This window comes from Strigops habroptila, chromosome 5 (assembly GCF_004027225.2).
Source record: "Strigops habroptila isolate Jane chromosome 5, bStrHab1.2.pri, whole genome shotgun sequence".
Taxonomy (NCBI): domain Eukaryota; kingdom Metazoa; phylum Chordata; class Aves; order Psittaciformes; family Psittacidae; genus Strigops; species Strigops habroptila.
In genome coordinates, this window is record NC_044281.2 from 67,831,127 (window position 1) to 67,853,059 (window position 21,933).

A 21,933-nucleotide genomic window follows, 5' to 3' on the forward strand; every position below is an offset into this window, starting at 1 on the left:
TTGAATAGACAGATCGGTGCTCTAGGCAGGTGTATTTGCCAGACTTCATGGTCCTGCCTTGCTGACTGTGTGAGGTTTATCCAGTGTTCAGATCAGGAATACTGGGAAGAGACCTTTTTCTTTCCATATTTTCTTGAACAAAGAGTGGGAGATTCCCAGGGAAAAGCAGATGCTAGGGGTTTGACGATGAGCCACGTCAGTCTGTCAATACCATGGGATCCTTGCTGGTGACATTCTGCAAAAAGTCTACTTGCCAAAGCAAACTCATCCTTCCTAGTTGTTAGCTCTTTTGACCTTGCTGTAGTTCCTCACCATGAAATAGGAAATGTCTTAGCCAGTTATTGGCATCTTCCCTCACTTGCTAATTTGTTAAACCTGACTTCAGTGTTGATTTGTGTTTTTCTGGTATTCTTCCTCTCAACATGTTTGGCTCCTGCCTGCCCATTCTTTAAGGAATTGAAAGATGCTGCATAGTCAAAAAGATAGGGTTGGCTGTTAACTGCCAATGTAGTTTCAGCTCTTCCATGCAAGTGATTATTCCCATGTCTTCAAGTAAGTTTTGGTCTGTTCTCAAGTCAAAGGGCAAAATAACGTTCTGTGAAATGAATTCATAGGCTTATCTGTACTTTCCAGGTGACTGGACTGCCTTGTACTTAATACATTGGAGGCAGTAGACTTTCTCTCTACCATATCTAATCTGAGAAGTTCCCTACGTCTTTTCTAACAGAAGCAGTTGCAGGGAACAGGGTCAAGGCAATGAGAAAACAGCAACACAAGAGCTGCTCCAGAAGGGCAAACACAGACAAACAAAAAGACTGAAAACACAGAGCATGGATGATCTGGATGGGGTCTCGCATCTGCCTTTTCTGGATGTGAAAGAGCAGCTATTTGTAAGAAGGCAGCTCTCTGCCTAATGGTGATATAGCACAATTATTCTAGAGAGGCTAAAGTGAGAAGAGCCCACTACTTTTAGTGAAATCTCTGAGCTGAAATGTCTTGTGGAGCCTTGCATGCCAAGCAAGTCTTGTGCCAGTTAGCAAAATGGCTCACTAAGGTCTCATTTGATTCATTTTGTCTTTGGCGCTTGTTCTCTCTCTGATTTCATCTCTAAGGGCTTTAAAATTGAGACGGCAGCCACATAGGATTGATGATGCTAGTTAGGAACATCTATGTGCTTTTTCTAATAAAAGCCCCTCTTTCTTCCCAGCCGCAATGGGGACATTAGGTACTGTTGGTTTGCAGGTGGCATTAAATTCAGTGTGGCAGACCTCTGTGAACACCTGTGCTGTGGGTATTAGTCTGGTAACTGCAGGTGAAAAGTGCTGGGAGCTAGAACAGATTGTGATGGAAAAACAGGACAATTGTATCACTTTTGAAATTGTGACAAATGAGTGTAATGCTGGGGTTGTTTCACACTTTTATAACTCAGGTAGGATTACAGGATCATTTAGGTTGGAAAAGACCTGTAAGATCAAGTCTAACCATTAACCCAGCACTGCTGGTAGCTGCAGTCCGGTTTGGTCAGGCAATCTCACAAAGCCATCTTCCTTTCCTTAAGGTCATACCTCAAATGTTGAATGCTCCTCTCTGCCCACACAGCTTTTTGTTACCTGGTGGTGCTTTGAAGGTCTAACCCAGCTCAGGGTTAGACCCAGCGTAGCTCAGGGAGGATCCACCAGTGACTTGCACAGAAAGTCACAAAGGGGTGCCATTGGTTTTAGATGTCCTAAAGTATTCTAATTCTGAGCCACTGATGTCATGGTTTATTCAACTTGTTCTGATTTCCATAACTAGCAGCAAAATCATTGGCAGATACCAACTGCTTTGCTGTTTTTTAGCACTGCAGGCAGTGGTGTTAAGAGTTAAAAGCCTTTTGGCTTTTGTGTTGGATATTTTTTAAAATGCTAAGTACCATCAGTGCTACTTACTAGTACAATAAATTCGCCTAATCTCTTGCATTAATACAACCTGTTGTGAGGGCTCCAGAAATACTTTTAAATGGTTTTGGCATAATGCTACTTCACTTCTGTGGGATAGAAAGTATCAAGCTTCCTAGTGCCCTGTTGCACGCAGTAGTAGGAATGTGAAACTCCAGCTAAGGGGTCACCAATGCAAAGCTCTAACTTAAAGTCGTCATATCTTTGCAAATGAGACAGGGATTTTGGGTTTCATGGTCTCATTACAGACACCTACTCATGATTAATGGCCTGAAACAGATTGTATCGTTTAACTAGAAAGAGCTGAGCTGCCCCAGGTGAAATTGGAATCCCAGGTTTAAAAGGATCTATATAAAAAGACTTCTGGAGTTAGCAAATTGCTGGTTTGCCTATCTGATGGAGGCATTCTCTGGTTTAGATATTTTCCTGTTGTTGTTTACCAGAGAAATATCCCTGCAATTTACTAATGCCTCAGACTGCTTTATGCAGTGTGCTAGACTGAATGGGTCTGAAGAGGCTTCAAGGACTGATCAGCTTTGCTGGAAGGAGCTTTGAAGCTGGAGGTGAGCTTTGGAGCAGTGATTTTGTGCTGTGTAGTGTCTTTCATTAACATTCAGAATACAATGAAATATGCATCACTGGAGGAAAAGGACAACATGTGGTAGGCTGTTAGAGGGACAGAAGAAGGGGTTTGTTTTTAAAAACACCTATTACTGTTTCAGTCCATTCCTAATTCAGTCTCATAAACCCCAGTAAGAAATGGGAGAAACCCTTCAGTTCCCTTCTTTCAGGCTTGACACGAAGGTGCCTGCCCAGTACTACTAGTGGCAGTTTGTTGCTGTGTGCATCTCGGAGGCATTGTAACCCCGGATCACCTTAACTGCTCCTGGAGCAGAGGAGTCTTTCCACCCTTTGTGCATTGCAAATGCTAAGGCATGTCTTGCTTCCTACCACTTCTGTGAGCAGTCCTCTTGGGCAGATTAAGGACTGCCTTTAAGTACAAACTGGTAACAAAATAAGTCCATTAGCCTTCAAAGCAAGGCTTGCTTTCAACCCTCATGGCTGTTTTCACATCCTTGCCTGCCTGTTGCTAGTACTACAGGGACTAATAAGAGCCTGAACACTGCTGTAGTGCAGGTGACCTCTGAATGCTGGGGATTTGGTTTGGAAGAGCTGCCTTCCAGAGCTGCCACTTGCTGCTGGCTGCAACTGGGTAAAGTCTCCTGCAGCTAGATAAGTTTCTGTGCTGGGGTTACGGAGGCAGCAGTTGGGGATGTGAGTTATGAGCCCAGCCTGATTCATAACTGGGAGTGTGCTGAGCAAGAGCCGTAGGTTTAACTTTGCGATAAGCTCCCAGTTCGTACAGTGGAGACAGGCTGGTGTTGCTCTAGTTTCAGTGCTTGTCCTTGTGTTTCCAGGACACTGGACACTTGTCCAGAGTATTTCACAAAACATTTCTCAGATGCCTGGCAGGTTTGTTTCATGTGTGATACTTAACTAAACCTGGAAAGGGGCTGTTGGTAGCTAGAGGAAGGGGCTGCAGGCTGAGGTCTGAAGTGCTTCCTAGCCGTCTGTGCTGCCTTGAGCAAATCTTGAGCCCTGTGTCCTCCCAGTTAGAGGGCAGCTGGTGTGGAGCCCTTGGAGAGCCAGGCAGCGTTTGAAGTGCTGTGTGATCTGCTGGGAAAGGCTGCTGTGGAAGTGCAAAGCAGTGTTATGGATTCCCATCACTGCTAAGCGCCTGTATAGGGCAGGAAAGACTCCACAGAGGATTGCAACACAGTTATCAAAACAGTCTGCATTTATAAAGATTAAATTGCAACTTTGCACATCTACAATTAAAGGAGGAGCTGTCAACGGCTGGCTTGTCTGAACGCACAATTCAGTTTGCATTCTGTAAAACTTCAGATTGAGAAGGGTTTTTTAATCCCTTGTGAAACAGGAACAAGAGACACTGGCTGTTGCCAGGTGCATGATGCATGTAGATACCGCACAGACTTCTTTCATCATCCTCTGTAAAGCTGGATTTATAGCACTGTACTTCGTTGCTCCAGTCCTGAGCTCCACCCTAAGCTTCCTTACACTCAGTCAGCTCTCTGCCTGGGAGTCCTAAAAGCAGACAGGCTATAGCCTGCTGTGATGTGGCTGTGAGTAACTGTTCCTAGAGTCAAATTCTCCCCTTGCAAAAGGGGACGGACTTTGCAGTGACTGACAGCTACACTCCTTCTGGGGCTTCTTTAGGATAAAACTCCTGCCTTCAGAGACTGCTACTGTTCCTTCTGTCTGGTAGTATCCTGCTGTAACAGATGATGTTTTTCTGCCTTCCTTCTTTAGATCCTCTAGCTGGAGCTGCAGCTGTTTTCTAAAAGTGACAAATTGGGTCATTGCTCTGATTTTAAAGTGGGAAGCCAATTGAGCTTTGCGGTCTCCAAGCCGCCCAGAGCAGGAGAATAAGTGCTGCTGAGCGAAAAGGTGCCGCACCTGGACAGAGCTGCACTCAGCTGGAAGATTTGTTTTTTTGGCTCTCTAGCCCTTGGCATTTGATGTTAAGACAATAAGTTCAAATTCCTCGTCTGCAGTAGGGAGCTCAAAGGCAAACCTTTAATAGAGAAGGCAGCATCTTTGATGTATGTCACTCTTCCTGTCTTCATAGGAGATGTCAGGCAAGCAGTGGGATTGGTCAGGGAGCTAAGATGTGTCATTCAAAGACAGCAAGAGGGGAGGATGGATGTCCGGAGAGTTGGAACTGAGGAAGGTGGTTCTGCATCAGCCAAATGCCAGGGGCTATAAATCAATTCCACTGCCTTAGTCAAAGCGCGCTTGGATTCCCTCGTGGCTCAGTTAAGGCACAAATAAGCTCCTGGGGAGCGAAGTATTGCTAGCAGCACATGCTGTTTCGGCAGCAGCATCTGCTTCAAGGCTGGCATGAGTATAGCCCTGTGTTTGCTTTCACCTGAGCACTTGTTTGTAGGAGTTCCTCTTTCACTTTTTCTAAGCCACAGATTTATGTTCTCCATCAATAACTGCTAATTGCTACCAGGGAAAGTATATTCCAGGCTCCCAGACAAGAAGCTGATTAATTGTTCTGGACCATTGTCTGAAAGTATGTGGAATTTCTGAAATAAGCTGATGTGACCCAGCAACCATCGCTTCCATCAATGTTAACTGGTGTGTCACAGTTGCATCAATGTTAGTTTAAACTAGGAAGCTTTTCTCTTCCATGAAAACACAGGTTAGCTAGGATGACATCTGACAATAAGAGAGTAAGTATGGAAAATCTGCTGATATATCCTTGACATTTAGAGAATGGGGTAGTTTATTGCAGACTGACATCTAATAATGTTGTTTCCAGTAGCCCCTGCCATATGCCTTAGCCTCCTAGTTGGAAACTTTCCACTAAGCCTTACTGTGTGCAGAACCCCACTAATGAAATATTGTGCTTAGGGCTTATTTGTGCACAAAACCCATCTTGGTTTCCCAAGTGTATTTTCCTCAGCAGACTTCAGCAGACTGCATTTGTTTTTGAGTTGGATGTAAAAACACACAGAGAATCCTGTTGAAATCTTACTCTTGCACTTCCTGACTTCTCAGAAAATGCTGTGTTGGAGTCCTATGTAGAAGCCATATAGATGGAGAAGTTCATGTGAGTGCTTCTCCCACTTGCCACGAATTGGTCCTACTAATGGGCTGATTGCATCTCAGACAGCTGATTCCAGTGAAATGTGATGACAGAAAAGGACACTGCACCTTTCTGGCAATGAGATTTAGCATCAGGGAACTGGCATGATGTGGCTAGATAGCTGTTCTTGGGATGCTTTGGCTTTACGAGGGTCTGTACTGTCTTTGGCAGACCAAACTGAGTGGCCCTGGAGCCCTATGAGTATGTTAATTCAGTGGAAGCCTGAAATGATAGTATAATGGTGATACTGTGAGATTTTTTCTTTGGATGCTGCTATCAACTCCACTCTGGTTGTGCTGGTTGTGTATCTTCAGTACCTCTGTGAATCAAACCATTGCTCTTCCTTCAAGTAATACACCAGTCTTTTCACTTAGGCATTGCATTGTCCTTTGCAGCCTTCTAGTTCTGTGAAAATTAATGTTCTAAACCCAGGATGAATCAATCCATATGTGAATATAGAGGTCACACAGAGCCTACCCTGAGATGTGCCTCATTCTGCAGCAGTTCTCCTTCCAAGTGTTTAAAGGAAGAGTGTGCTCAGCTGGCTAACGACTGAGTCTCCTTTTCCAGTCCTCTTCTGCACTAGTAATACATATACCTCTCCCCAAACCTAAACAATAGCCTTTGCTAAGCAGTGTCATATTGGTGTTTGCTGTAGTCAGGCACCTGTCCAACTTATATGAAATGATAGCTGTCACTGTCACCCTTAGGTTTATCAGTCATTTTATGTAACAGCATGTAGCACAGATGTGGATCTAGATGGAGCATCTTGTGGCAGTATCTGCAGGTGGTTTTTGTCCCTTTCAAGTCTTAAAAAAGGTAGCTGTGAGCTACAATATATGCTTTCTAAGGCTGCATTTTGTTCACAAGAAATACTCTTTTTGTTGAACATCTTGAAATGCAGGAGCAATATTCCAGCTGATGGAAACAGAATTGTGGATTTGTGAGGGAGCCAGGGTAGTCATGCTAGAACTTAGACTTCCTGATTGTCTGTGGTGGTGTTTGTTTGGGCTTTTTTTGCATCCGGGCTGCTTTTCTGGGAACTTTCTACCCTGTCATTAAGGCTTCTGAAATCCAATGACTTGATGGAAGCATTTCACTACAGACTCTTAGTTCTCACCTCAGCTATAAAGATGTGCATTTCTATTTTAAGTGATGGACCTATTTAGTTACAGTACCACCTACAAGTCGCTTTGTAGGCATAGAAAGGAAACTTAGGTCTGTTGCTGGGCTAAACTACCTTTCTCAGAAGAATAAAAAGAAAGGTACTATAATGCCTCATCTCAGCCGCCTTTGCAGATACATGAGCATGACACACTTTTTGCAGGGGAGAATATTAATATGATCTGAACTTAATTTCTCTGGCTGATGACAGTTTCCCACATCATCCAGTTTTTGCTGAGCTTTCCACCCTCAGGAGTGCCCGAAGGGATAATATTCCAGGACTGCTTGAGTCCTAAAGTGTGTCTGTCACTATTTAGTACGTTGATGTTTCAGAACTAGGACTCAGTGATACTGGGGCTGGGCAGTTAATGTCGTACCAAATACTCGGGCATAAGGAAGTTGGTCACTGACCACTCCTGTCCAATTGCTCATCAGGAAGTCATTAAGTTAAACCAGAAACTTGTGGTCTTGTGAGCTACATTATTAGCTTGAGCTGTAGCCTCACTCAGAAACCCTTCACTTGAGTGAAGCGTAGTTTGAAGATGGAGGTAACTGTTCTATTGGGAAACCTGGATTGAAGCTGCCATGCTTTTTGTACATGAGATGATTGTAAATTGTACCCTCAGCTTATCTCTGTCAGGGAGAGCTTTTTCTTTGATGAGTTTGGAAAAGGTCAGGTTAAGATGCTTGAAGAAAAATGGCCAGTTGGTTTGACCCTTATCTTTGTTTTAAAAAAGAATGATGCAGAAATCTCAGAAGTCAAATCTGGGGAGTAGGAGGATTTTATTTTGGTAGCATTCTCCTTCCAAAAAAGGGGGGAAAAAATCACCTGCCTTTACTCTCATAAACCCTCCTTACTTTCCAGCCCTCAACAGGGTTGTGGTTTAAAAGGTGAATCCAGTCTCTAGACTGTACACCCTGTCTCTGGTAGTCTTACATAGTTGTACTCATGTGCTCGCAGGCTGCTGCAGATTCTTCTGTTCTGCCTCTTGTTACTAAGACAAGAACAGATGCTGCAGAAATATCTACAAAATATTTAAGATCACAGCTCATTCTACCCTTCCCCGGCAGAGGTTTTAATGCCTGCTGGGGTAATGGCGAGTGGCATTTCATTGCAGGCTTCTGTTACTCCATATAGCTCCTACTGTATGTTCCCTTCTCTCTGGATATTGAATTGTTGTTCTGGCACAGCATTTGATGTGAGTTTTTCCCTGCCCTTGTTTCTGCTGTTGGGGAGGGAGGGCTGTGTGCCGTCACACTGCTGACAGCACACATATTTGAGAGGATTCCTTTACGTGCGTCTCTTCGGGCATTTTACGATCCTGTCACTTTCAACATGTGATAGCAGAATATAAAGTAGGTCACTTTATTTCCTATCTGCTTTTCTGAGTTCTGCAGCTCTCGTGATCTCTGAATTCTTTCCGAATATCAGACAGTTTTGGAGACTCATGTCTGGGAGTTCAGCAGGCTCCTAAGGCCTTAGTAGTCATCTTGGTATAGGGCCTTAACAGGGTGCTAGGGACATCTTTCTTCATAGCCTTTGTGTGCCTTGGGTACCCTGTTAATTAGTGCCCTTGTCATGTTGTAGAGACATGAGAAGGAAAAACAATGACACCTTTCGTAGTGCACAACCATTGCTTGCTGCTGTGATGCATCCTGTGCCTGCTGCCAGCCCTGCCCTCTTGTCCTCTCAGAGTTGATTGTAGCTGGCAGCATTAGTCTAGAAGCAGTAAACCAAGTGAACAGCTCTACTTATTACCATTTATAAAATGCACCAAGCAAAAGCTCTAGGCACAGTCACAAGTCAGTCCTTAAAGGCATATGGAGGAAATTTAGTCTTTCCTGAGTCAGGCCAGTTCAGGCTACTGTAGACTTACAACAAACCCAAAAACTTGAAAGCACCTGAATTTTTCAACCTGTAGGCTTGCTTTTGGCTTTTATTCATACAGCCCAAGGTGGTAGAAGCATTTGGGTTAATCTATAGCACTGTTTCACTGAAACTCTCCCTTCTGAATGATTCTCAGAACTGTAAGACCAGAGTCTGTGGAGTAACACAGAGATGTGTCCCCCTTCAACTTCTGTCACTTGGTTTCTCAGCAGGATAAGTGTGGTACCAAATTATTCTGTGTTAATCCAGGGTGAGAGTGGACCTCTATGGTTTATCCCACCTTAAAGGTATTACTACCTGATCAAACGCATGGAAACTCCAGATTTTGTAGAGCTTCTCTGAAATGTGAGACCGAGTTGGAGATGCAGAGAGACCTGGTCCAAAGCTCCCACCCAAGCTACCTTCTAATGGTGTTGAATTCCTGATGGGACTGCTCAACTGATATGTCTGGTTAGTTAGGAAAAGTCAAGTAGAACTTGAACTTGTGTGTATTAGTATAAGGTGCAGTTTCTCAAGAAATTTGCTAAACAAGCATGAAATCCTCTTTAAATACATTAAAAAATTCAGACATTAGAATAATATCAAGAGGGCAATGCAGCAGCATTTTTGGAAGAGCGGAGTTTAAGATTCCCATTAAAAAAAAAAAATGGTTGTGCAAATAAAACTACCAGCTGATGCAGTAGAAATTAGTGGGTTTAAAATCTGGAGAAAAAGCAGCTGAGTTATTAATCCTTGAACCGAAGCCCTTAAGTCCTTTTAGTGAGTGACTTCTGCTTGTCATCTAATCCCTCTGAATGATGGAAAACATAGACCCGGAGTTGTTCTCTGCTGTGTAGTAAGAGGAAATTTAACCAGTGAACTAAATAAATGAATTGATTAATTGGCAACAATAAGGAGCTGTGTATGCACTGTATCTAATTGCTTTTTTATATTGTCTTCCTCTGACTTCTTGGAAGACACAGGTTTGTGGGTTGCACATGAAAAAACATCCTAAAAAAACCCCACCTCACCGAGGCTTTGAACCTTCAGCTTCAAAGATCATTCTGTGGATCACCTCTTATTGTTTTGGACAGTCTCTAATGGGGACATTGCTCAGCCAAGCTGAATTTATGCAGTAGAAATTCAAGCTGAAATTGAACACACCTCAGAATCACAGAGTAAATCAAATCTCATTTCCTTGCTTGCAGAGAACCTGTGGGCTGTATGGGCTTTCTTCCTCCTCCTCCTTCTCAGTAATTTTTATTCTACCAGGTCAGAGCTACCTTTTCTTATGAGAAACACTGAGCAAGTGGCTTCTCTGAGCCTTATTCAAAAACCCATCAGAGCTAATGGCTTTGAAAACATTTGATGTCCAAGAGGCACTTGGGAGCACTGAATCCTCACACAGGGATTCTTAGGCTGTAGAACAATGGTGTCCTCCAAGCACTGTAGAAATATTACCATGGAGGTGATATTTCCATTACAGATCCTGCAGGTGCTTATCCGGGAATATGGCAAAAGAGAGTTTTAGAGAGAAAGCAGAAGCCTTGGTGATCGACTCCTTATCCCAAGAGAGTGACATGGTGTTTGCCTAAGTCTTCAGTAGTGCTGTATGTACAAATACATGCCATCTCTATAGCCATCAGGTTCAGTTTAGAGATGTGACAGCAAAGGATCCATGTTTTTGATTCAGAAGGCAGGTGTTCTGGACAAGTAGTTCTCCAGCTTGCTGCTCTGTGTACTGATTAGCTCAACTTGAGGATCCAACAACTAAAGCTTCTTCGGGAAAGAAGCGTAAGTTTTCTTCTCCTCATCCTTTGGAGAGAAGGGGTCCAGTGCCAGCACAAGTCATCTTTTCCTTGGTTGTCAATGGCAAGTATACAGCCAACATTATAATCTTATCTGGCCCATTAGCAATAAACCTCCACTTTGTGTCATGTCCTTCCTGCCTGTCCAGCATCTGTTCTCTCTCTCGAGATAACAGTGTCATTCTTACAGAGGTGAGATGCCTCTTTTCAGCCTCTTTTCAGCCTCTTCTCAGCCATACATTCTGAAGGGACTTGTCTCCTGTCATGTTTTGGGGTTGTTGCTGGGAGCATCTGAATTGCGAGAAAGCCGATGCTGAAGAGGTGGTAGGTCTGATGCTTTAAGGATATAAGCAGAACAAACGTTGCAGAGATAAACACATATGTTCCCAGGCACACAAGCCCTTTTTGACCTCCAGATATCTTTGGACGGGAAGATGCCACTTAACCATGGCAGGAATCCTTCTTGAGAGACATAGCTATTATCTTGGGCCCTGATTGCTTCTGATAGGTATAAGGAGAAACAACTAGAAATAACTGAGTGTCAGCAACTTTTAGTGCCTCTTTATTTCAGAGAATGCACAGGGACTTCTTTCTCTTAGAAGGGCAGTAGTAAGTGTCAAGCCATTTGATTTCTCAAAAACCTCTGGCCTGTTTTCTGTGTGTGGTCTATGCCCAAGCCTCTACTCCCTCTCAGATTCACTTTGCTGTCTGTTGGCTAACTATCCTGTACATCTCCCTTTCAGTCAAGAAGTGTCTTGGCCCTCGATGTTTAGCATCTCGTCAGGCCTGCTCTCACTAGCGACTATCTTGGATAGTAGCCTCTGTATTTCCAGCTGTCCCAATAGCCATTTAAATGTTCCTTTTGAATTAACTTAGAAGTCAACTTTAAGCAGCTCTGTTTTTACAGGCAAAAGATGGTTTTGATGTTGGCCATGAGTGCTTCTAAGCATAAACTGTTTCAGCTTTGGTCATTTTCCAGATGGAGTTCACAAAGAATGACACATTCCAACAGCACAAAAGGGGATAATTTAACAAATTAAAATGTTAACAAGCTTCACTCCTTCAGCACGTTGTATCAGAAATTTTTGGGTTCTCTTATTTCTGCCCTCATCACAGACTTTGTCCTTCCCTTTTCCTCCAGCTGTGCAATGCAGATTACAGTAGGATCCAAAAGTGTGTCTGGGGTTTGTGAGGAGTCACTAGGAACAGATTTGATCCCATTGTCTTGGTAGAAGTTTCATAACTGTCGTAATTCTTATAAACTTAACTTGCACAGCTGCATTCTCAGTATCTAGGGGACACTGTGGTCCTTCTTACCTTCTCGGCTGTTCCTGATGTCAGTACTCTACCCACTCACCAGGACCCTCAGTGCTGTGTCCAGAATGAAGACACTTCAGTGTTGCACACTTCTGCAGTAAGTGCCTTTGAAGGAGGAACTCCAGACTTTGTGTTGCAGTTTAGATGATCTGCACTTAGATTGACTTACACCACTTTTGGAACTGCAGCCTTAGAGCAGCCATTTTGCAACTGAAGTTCCCTTTTCACTACAGGATTTTCTGTTTATAAGGATCATCCAGCAACTTATAGCTGTCTGTTCCAACTCCAGATTTCCAAAAGCCTTAATAGCTAGAATTTTTATATGGGCTGAGTCACACAAACTTCAAAGCGCTGCCCACCTTTCCTTATTAGCTACTGTAGTGTACAGCTACTACAGTTTTTCTAGTTAACTTGCAGCTATAGCTGTTTGTAGCTAACCAACTGACTATAATGTTCTATTTCTTTTGGGCTGTATCTTTAGAAGACGTTTTTGCAGGTTAGATTTATAAATCTCTTAGAGTTATTAAGTTGTAGGAAAATCTGCTAGATATTGCCATGCAGGAAGGGACTCCTGAAGTCACTCTGATAAGCCTGGAAATGTTGGCTCAAGGCTCAGCAGTGGTCAGAAAGGCAAATAGAGAATTAGAAATTACTAGAGAGAGAGCAGAAATAAAGCAGAAGTACTGTGTTGTCACTGTGTAAGTCTGTGACAATGCATGTTGTAATCTTGTGTATCGATTCCAGTGCCCTTATTTCAGAAAAGATACTGCAGAACTGCAAAATAGTAGAGATAGTCAGACAGTTATTTGCTCGTCTGATTTCTTGGCTATCCAGACTTCTTGCTTCTATTCAAAAGTTCTTTTTTTCCCCATCTTAAAATGGACTTGAGTTCATTTTCCGCATGTGATCAGTTAGACAGGTGAGCTCTGGATTTCCTCTTTCTCAGCTTTGTGGCATCTCCTTAGGCCACCGAATAATTGCCTTTTATCACTTCCACTGTACAACTAATAGCTGACCTTCTGTTGGCACTATTTAATTGCTTAAATGTAAGTGGGAGCTATGGAACTGAGCTTCCTAAGCTCTGCCTCTCCAAATGCATACCTTCCTCCCCCAATCCTGGCTGGGTGTTTCTTTGGCATGTCCTATATTGTTTTGACTTACTTTAAATATACAGCATCCACTTGGTTTGTGGCCAGTTTTTTTAGCATATTGCTGTTAGTTTTGCTACTTCCTTTAATTAAATTTATTCATGTTGTGCAAACCAAGTTTAACAAGATTTCTGATCATTAAAAAAAGTCATGAGCTAGGGGCTGTTTGCTTTCTAGTTGCTGTAAAAGAACAAGTGGGAAAAAAATCAAATGCTTGGCGAGCTCCATAGCTTTCTGTAGTGTCTGTGTTCTCCTTTCATTTGTCTTGATATTCAAGCTGGAGTCTGGATATTCAAGTGAGTTTGGATTTTTGTGGGTTTTGTATGTTTTGTTTTGGGTTTTTCCTAAATTAGTCTGTAATCGTTATATGCAGAAGTCTGTGAAGAGTACAAACTCTCTTGGATTCTCTACTGATTCCTCTGAACCTGACCAGGTGACATAATCCCAGAAACCTCCTGTGACTGCAGATGTTTGGTTAGAGCATAACCAGAATGTGCCTGGGCACAATTAGGTTTTGCTTTCTTCAAACTGGAACACTCCACTTGTTTCTGTCAGGGTTTGATTGAATGGAAAGAGTTTTGGTGCATGTCTTACTCTGTTCTCTAGACAGCCTTATTCCTGAACTAACTGTCTTCTGGGCAAATTTGAATTTCTTTATTAGGAATGAGTTTCCTCTGGTGTACATCAGTGTCCTGTTGTCACTTCATCAAGGCATTCTGAACTGAAAGTTGTGTATTTGAGTTTCAACATTTGCCAGGATGTTTTCTGGCTGCTGGCCATAGAAAGATTTTATTTCAAACCTTTTCTTAAAAATTTCAGTTACTATTTTTTAGGCTACTGCAGCTGTCTTTGATTTCTGTAACAGCTTTGTGTGTCCTGGCTTCTCAGTTCAACTGGAGCAGCAGCTCGCGACTTTTAACTCTTTTATCTTGTTTTGAGCACCAAGGTTACTGGTCTTACTTTGTTCAGTTAACTGGTGCTGGAGAGCTGCTGCTGATTGGGTTTCTTCCTCTATGTTCAGGAGGACAAGGTATTCTGTAAATAGAGAATTGCACCAAAGGTTGTACACAAATCACAGCATTCATTTGCTGAATGCTGGTTAGCCATTTAGGCTGAACAGGTAATGTGCACAGTGAGCATAAGGATGCTCCCATCCTCTTGTCTGGTGTTCTGGTGACAGCAGTTGATTTACTGCTGTGCTAGAATGCAGCTGGTAGATAAAAAGCTTCTCCTGGAGCAGCCCATCGTATTTCAGCACTTAACTTAATTGTAAGCACAACGGGGAAATAAAAAAATTAACGGTCCAGTCCATAGCTATCTGCAGTGCATTTCAAGCCTTGGCAGAATTGCAAGTGCTTTTACATACCTAGCAGTGAGAAATGTTTTCATAAATGCCACCAGCTGGAGATAAGGGTTCACAACTCCAAAATGGGCTGTAGCTCCAAAATAGCAAATCTATCTATCTCAGGGTTTTATGCTCCTGCCATCATCCTGGCCTTCCTGTGCTGCCTGCCTTCCTCACAAAACTCTAAACAACAGGCAAGCTTAGTGGACCTCATTCAGTTGCTGGCAGATCTCCCATCCAGTTCTAAAAATCTGCTCTGGAGGGTGCTTATTTATTAATTGATAATTTTAAAGAGAATTTGTTTCATTATCTTTTGACTTCTTTTTCCCTGCCAGGGCTTTGGAAGTGCCAGCATTATGCAGTACATGGATGTTCGTTCTGTTGGCAGAAACTCACAGAATTCATTTTCCTCCTTTGAATGACACAGAATTGCCTTGCCTCCTGTATTTCCTCTTGAGAGCCTGTCCCTGCAGCCTGGGAGATAGCACTCAGGGTCCCATGGAGTGCCAGGTTCTTTGTGCCAAGGGGGATATGCAGATTAGTACAAACCCACTGACCGTCTTTGAAGCTGAGAAAAGGGGATTGGTCTTGAGAAAAAGCAGTGTGAGGCTAAGTGCAGTTTTGCTCCTTGTGCTCCAAACCCAAACGGGTTGAGCAAAGTGCGTTTAAGACGTATGGGAGTTGTTGTGTGTGTAGACATGACTTCTTGAAAGTACTCTGTAGCAAAACTATTCATGGCATAGGCTTTCTGTTGAGGTGAGCAGGCTTTCAGCTACCTGACTCCTAGAGCTCAGGGGGTATCTATCATGCTCTTAGCTCAGGATTCCCTAGCTCTAGTGATGGCTACACAAAGAATCATAGGATACCAGGTTGGAAGGGACTTCAAGGGCCATCTGATCCAACCTTTCTTGGCAAAGCATGACCTAGACTAGATGTCCCAGCACCCTGTCCAGCCAAATCTTAAGTGTCGAACGTTGGGGAATCCCCCACATTCCTGGAGAGATTATTCCAATGGCTGACTGCTCTCATCGTGAAAAATTTTCCTCGTGTGCAGTTGGAATCTCCTTGGGAGTAACTTGTGCCTGTTACCCCTTGTCTTTTTCATGCGATTCCTTGTAAAATGGGAGTATCCATCTTCTTTGTAGCCACCTTCTGCTGGAATATAGTGATGAGGTCTCCCCTGAGCCTTCTTTTCTCTAGGCTGAACAAACCCAGTTCTCTCAGCCTTTACTCCTATGGCATGCTTCCCAGTTCTTGATCATCTCTGTGGCCCTTCTCTGGACTCTTTCCAGCCTGTCACATCTTTTTTGTATAGTGAGGACCAAAAGGGTCAAGGGTTATAAACCACATTAATATCTCCTATTTGTCTATATGTCTTAAAAATTTAAATCCCCTGCAAACTGTGCACATAGCTAGTCTCTCTGGCCATATGTCTGTCTCATTACTTGCCTTTGTCCTTCTTTGCAGCCTTTCTGCTTCTTAAAGTGATTGTTGAATCTTGTGAAGGCCTGTCCCATGAGAGCTTGGAATGGGCACTACTTTGTGCCATTTACAGCTGCTTCTGGATGGACTTGGGTAACAGTTTTGGCTTTGGCATGTTTCTGAAAGCTGCATGATTTCCAGATCAGTGGGTTGGATTAATGAGCCTCTTCCCACCATTAAATAGAATTGAACACCTTAGGCTTCTAATGGATTGTGGTTTTAAAGCATTTCTGGAGCAGGTAACTCTTGTCCTAAAACAGGATGCCATTTCTGCTAGCAGAGTTCAGAGAATGACAGTCATTTTCTGAGTGAGCTTATAAATGATTTATCTTTAGAAGAGGCACCTGTGGGCAGAGGAGAAAGACTAACCGAACCCTCCCACTCCATGGGTAGGAACTGTCAACTCTGTAGGCTTGTTCCTTTAAAGATCACAGATCTCTGTGAGATCATTGAACAAACATCTGAGCTACTGTGTATCATCTGAGCCCAACAGAATGGCTCTATGTGAGGTGAGGAAAAGGGGGTGTTGCTGTTGCTAAGTAAAATAATAATAATTTTTATGTACGATCAAAACCTTTTGCCTTGTGTGGAGAAGTGGCAAGGCCTGGATTTCAATACAACTCAAGTGCAAATATATAAAAGCAATCCTCAGGAAGGATTTGGGATGTGGAGAGTTAGTGTTTCCTCGTGTTTGACTGGGCACAGGGTAGTGCAGTGAACACAGCACGACTGCCAGGAGTGAATGGCAGGGATAAAAGACAAACTGATGGGCAAAGACTGTTCGCTCCTGGGCTCCTAGATATAGTGTGTCCTGGCTAATGTTCAGTGAGTTGAGCAGAGGAAGAATGGAAAGCATTGTAAAGTGTCTTAGTAACCTGGTGGAACTGTGTACAAGAGATCCCTGCACTTGCCTTAGCAGTGGAAAGCAGGGTGAGGCACCTGCTCTCCCTATCTCCTGGCTCACTCATCTTTGCTGTGATCTGCTCAGCCTTGTCCATGTGTCCAGCTCCAGCCACTGAACAAGAGAGTCCCACCAGCTTTTGTTTCTCCACAGTCAGGACTGGAGCGTATATTCATGGCCCAGTGCCATCCTGGGGCTCATGGGCAGCTGTGCCCACCTCTGCTGGCCTTTCTCCCTGCTGTGACCTGGACAGACCGAGGTCTTACTGCCCAGCATTGCTGATGCATTCTGTATCAGTGCAGTCCTGTTTCATACCTCAGAGGAGAAATTTGCCCCTGGTTGCTTTAACTTTATCTTTTTTACTAGCTGAGCTTTTTGGAAAAATCCTCTTTCCGGGAAATTTTCCTGCCCTCAAGGCAGACAGGATGCTGCTTCCTACTCTGAGAGTGACAGTTGTGTGAGCTGGTGGGAGCTGTCTTACAGGCTTAGTCTGAGCAGCCTTACGCTCTCAGCCCACAGCAAGAGAGGGGCATAGGTCCTTCACTTGCATGTAGTACAAACAGCAGCTGCTTGATGAAGAAAACTGGGGGCACTGGAGCAAGAATGACAACATGCTGTGTATCCTGCTTGTATGTGGTGTCACTACTCTTGTGTCTTAAGCCCAGATCTTTGTCTTTTCCACCACGTGCACCAGACCCACTCTGCATCCTCTGGATAGATACGTGCTGTATGCACAGCATATCTTGGGAATCTCAGTTGTTAGACTGTCATAGCAACATCCTCCTCCTCTTCCTCTTAGCATTCATGAACATGGAATTAATACTCATGGCTTGATCAGCTTGGGGGTGAGAGATGGTGTTCAAGCATCAACACTACATTTAGCTCCACAAGAGCAGCAAAGGTAAGGTAGTGTTGCTGCTACTTGTCCTAGTGTGGGTGCTTTTCTTGACACCAGAGTGTGGCACTGGCAGTTGTAGTGTATCCTCTCTGAACTTGGCTCCTGCAGACTGGTCTGGGCGGAGTCTGTTGGGAAGTGTGTGTGTGTGTTTTTATTTAACTTCTAATTATTTAGTTTTGTGTTTTGTCTTTGGAACTTCAGGGGATTAATTCCAGCAAAGATTCCAGCCTGTGTCAGCAACTTTTAAGTTGCTCTGAGAAGTGCGACGCCATTTGGAAAAAATAAATAATCCATATTAATTAGAAGATACTACTGTAAAATTTATGTCAGTTATCTGGCACTTTATTACAGAGAGGCAATAGCCTCTTCATAGTCCAGGTGGCAGCAGCCTTTTCATTACAATGAGAAGTGTTGCTATTCAATTGAGTTCACTAGGAGAAACACTCAGGGACTGAGTTGCTTTTGGAGATTAGCAGCAGAGGAGAAGGGGAAGATTTGTACTAAACCTGCAGTAAACAAGCCAGTTTGAGGACTCCAGTGTAAAATGCATACCAGGCTTCTACTAGAATAGGGAAACCCTAATGTCTTTTCCTGTAGCCTCCATCATCTGAGTGGAGGGGAAAGACGGCTGGGTTTGCTTGTGGTATAGAGTCATAGAATAGTTTGGGTTGGAAAGGACCTTTAAAGGCCATCTAGTCCAACCCCCCTGCAATGAGCAGGGATATCTTCAACTAGATCAGGTTGCTCAGAGCCCCGTCCAACCTGGCCTTGAACATTTCCAACAATGGGGCACCCACAACCTCTCTGGGAAGTCAGCTCCAGTGCCTCACCACCCTCATTGTAGAAACTGAAGTCCAAACTAAACCCACATATCTTGGGCTTTGCCTAGGTTTCAGAGGTGGGACTGCTATAGTGCCCTCTGTGGTACAGGCAGTGACAGGCATGCCACCATCTCTGTAGAGAGGACAGAGGGCTTGTTTGTCTGTCCCTGGCTACCCTTTGGCCCTGTGCTGTGTCCATGCAGTAGCGCTGGTGAGGGGCTGGCATCACATGCCCCATGGACTGGCTGCTCTATCCTCCAGCATGGGACAGCTGGCACCGAAGTGCCTGGCTTTTCCAGCCTGTGGGGCTTGCTAGATTTGATCTGGAGAGCCTGCCTGTCCAGCCTTGTGAGACGCAGGGTGTTGGTGTGGGAGGCAAATGCATTTTAACCTGGGGTTTGCTGGGCTGTGGGTTTTTTTTCCTTTTGCTTGATGTGAAATCATTCAGTCAGTTCTTTTCCAACTGCTTCTGTGTCGTGGTAGCTAATGAGTGTCTTACGGGCATGGAGAGGCTCTATTGAGGTACCAGTGATGCTGACTGACTGCATTCTTGTCCTTTCCTGAACTGATTAAAAAGACAGTGTAGAGACCTTGCTTTCTTCTTGCTTCTGGTTTTCCTTTATTTTTGTGTCACTACCAGTTCCTGCTTCCCAGAACCTACTTACCACCAAGTCTTTTGCTGTGTGAATCGGTGGCACGCTCTAATTTTATGTTCTAAGTAAGGCACAGACTGCAGTTGCAGATGAAAGATTTTGCAGGTTGAAAAGTTACTAAGCAATTAAGTGTTCCATGTCTGCCAGATAGATGGGCCCTAGTTCTGCACCTTGCCCATTAGGTTTCATGGCTGGTGCAGCTCTCTCTCTGGCTTTGCTGTTAGCAGTGGCTGTGTTCTCGTGGGCAGGAGGGGGACTGGAGACTGCTGCCTGTAATCCCCTTGTTTCCCCGGGACAGTCTCTTCCAGAAGGTCCGGTCTCTCCTGGGGAAGTGCAGCAAGTCAGCTTTTGTTGAGGATCAGTCAGAGGCAACAGTTCTGGTTCAGTAAGGAAGGAGCTTGTGTGTAGAGTGGTACAGCAAAACATGGTCTGTTTAGAAGGCACAGTATTTTGGCGCAGGGGCTATTGGTTGTGGGGGAAGTGGCTTCAGAGCTTGTGTCCACGAGTCCACTGACCCTTCAGAGGTTGTCCATCCAGTTTGCAAGGGAGCGATAACCTGGTGGATGCAGCAAAGTAACGAGCCAAAGACTCGTGTTCCTCTGGGTGCAGCATGGCATGGCACGGCATGGGTGATATGCTGTGGAGAGCTGAGCCCATCGCCCCCTCCATTGGAAGCCATCCCCCTGTGATGTTACCCAGGGGTGCCTCTACTCACAAGTTGTTGGTGTTACTGGAGAATGAGAGTTATGGAGCATGGGCAGTTGTAGCTGCCAGAGGAAGCTGGAATCTGAGTGCCACAGAAAGCACTTGCTGTTCAGAGCAGCTCCTGAAAGGTTGGTTTGGGGACACATATGCAGGGACCTGAATTGCTAATGTTTTTCTGGAACTTCCGGAAAGCAAGTGAGTGAGTGGTGGGGCAGGGGGTTAATTTGATGGCAAATTACCTTTAAATTACAGTGGTGCAGCTCCACTGAGTTCTGGTTTGTTGCAGTGGAGTAAAGGAGTGAATGTAGCCTCTAGGGCTGAGACAGTTAACTGCAGGAAAGGAATTCAGCAGCCTTCGCTTGTCTTCTATTGGTCATGTCTGAGTCGCTCACTTCTGTCATACTGCTTTTTTAAGACTCTGATCCCCCTGAGGTAACCTACAAAAAGAGATTTAGGTTGTGACTACTCTTCATTTAATTTTTTTTTTCCAACTGTGAAGATACAGTAAAGCTTTTTTTTTTTTTTTTAAGTAGTTTTCCCTGCGTGTTTATGCTTGCAATATGAAGAGTGTCACATCAAGCTCCTTGGAAATCATCTACAGTCCATTTTCCTCTATCCTTGCCTGACACTAGAAGTCATATTCTTTCATCTGCTTGTGAGATTTAAAAACAAACAAACAAAAAAAAAAAAAAAATTACTATTAAAATCTGTGTGGAAGAGTCCAGCTAAAAGTCCCTTTCTTAAAGGTATTCATACTTCACCATCTTGGAATTTGTTTTTTAGTCTCCCATGGAGACTTGCAGGAAGACGAGGTTGGACAAGACGTTGAAGGAGAAATGCTTTAATCTCAAAATTAAATTCTTCTAGTTCTTTTGTGTCTGACAGAAAGGTGCAGATAAAGATCTCTTGTGTTTAATGCAAAAGGGCATTCTTCCTGCAGTAGTTTTTCTGAGCAAGTCACAGCAATGTGTAAGAAGGGCGAAGAATGCTAACACACACAATCTTCTGTGACACAGAGGATGCGATTTTTTGTCATCTGTGTAGAAAACTGATGCCTTTCAAACCATCATGTTAGATGCTCTGGGTACCTTCTGCTGCTCTTTAACCTCTTGTCTGTCTAGCAGCTGCATCTTAAAGAGCAGATGAAATCGGCTCAAGGTTGTCAGGTCCTAATCTCAGTAACAGCTCCTATCCATTATAAAGTATGAAGTGAAATGATCTGTGAGTGGGTTTCTCTCAGATCCCACGTAGCATTTGTTCTCAGCAGCAGCAAAAAAGGGAAATTATCAGGCAGTGAGGAGAAGCTGTTTATTTTTAACTTACCCTTTCTTTTTAAGTTCTATTTCATAATTAAAGAAGATAAGGAGTGAAAGCCAATGAAAACACATAGCTAAAGGGATAAGCTGATCTGAAGTTCACTGCAGAGACTATGATAAGTAATGGGTAACGCAGTGGAGACTTTGGGGCCTCTTTTTCCTTCCTTGTCCTCTTCCAAGACTATCAAACTGAGCTCACAGCTGCCTTTCGAAGGTTACACAGGAGGACTGATTTAAAGAGTATTGCTTACAGAGCTTGCTGCTGCCCTCAGGGTTTACTGTTGCTCTCTGTGGTTTGAGGATGCCTCTGTTAAGTATCTGCAGACATCTCTACTGGGAGTTAGCAAGGAGGAATCCTGATTCTTTGTGGAGAAGCATGTACATCCATTGTCTGGGCACACCTGTATGGCACTACATGTGGCTATGCGTATGGGGCCACAGAGGAGTGAAGAGGAGCCAAAGGGAAAGTTCCTGGGGGTTGTAAAACTCCTCAGGAAGTTTTACCCTGGGAGGCCCTGCGTAATATACCTTCCCTCCGAGCTACTGCTGGAGCAGCCTGTTCTACTCCTCACCTCTCAAAAAAGATTTCTCCCCTGCAGTTTATTAATCTTGGTCAACTTGGCTTCCTCAGATTGACAGGAGGATAGCTTCCCAGTTCATGCAAGATGCTAGATTCTTTAAGGTTCAGAAGAAGGTGCATTATACTATTGCTCTCCATCCCTAGTGGCTAATTGCATCCCAGAGTAAATTATTCCTGAACCCAGGCAGCTTGCTTTCATCATTGATCTTGGCTCTGTGAGACTTGTCCCAGCTTCTGCATGGAGGAACAAGAATTTGGAGATGGCTGTCATTGCAGGGGGTTCCTCCTCTCTGCCAGTGGAGCTGACAAACAGCA

At 43.9% G+C, this 21,933-nt stretch overlaps 1 protein-coding gene across 4 annotated transcripts in view; it reads left to right on the forward strand.

Moving 5' to 3' along the window:
- ARMH3 (armadillo like helical domain containing 3) overlaps nucleotides 1-21,933 on the forward strand; it is a 128,768-nt gene that overhangs the window by 96,922 nt on the left and 9,913 nt on the right. Inside the window, exon 26 of one of the 4 annotated variants that reach the window (XM_030485574.1) lies at nucleotides 10,521-12,411. The exons of the other annotated variants lie outside the window; for them this stretch is intronic. Within the exon in view, the coding sequence (XP_030341434.1) occupies nucleotides 10,521-10,625 (105 nt within the window). The 3' untranslated portion in view covers nucleotides 10,626-12,411. Of the gene's footprint in view, nucleotides 1-10,520; nucleotides 12,412-21,933 lie in introns of those variants that run through there. 4 annotated transcript variants of the gene reach the window in all.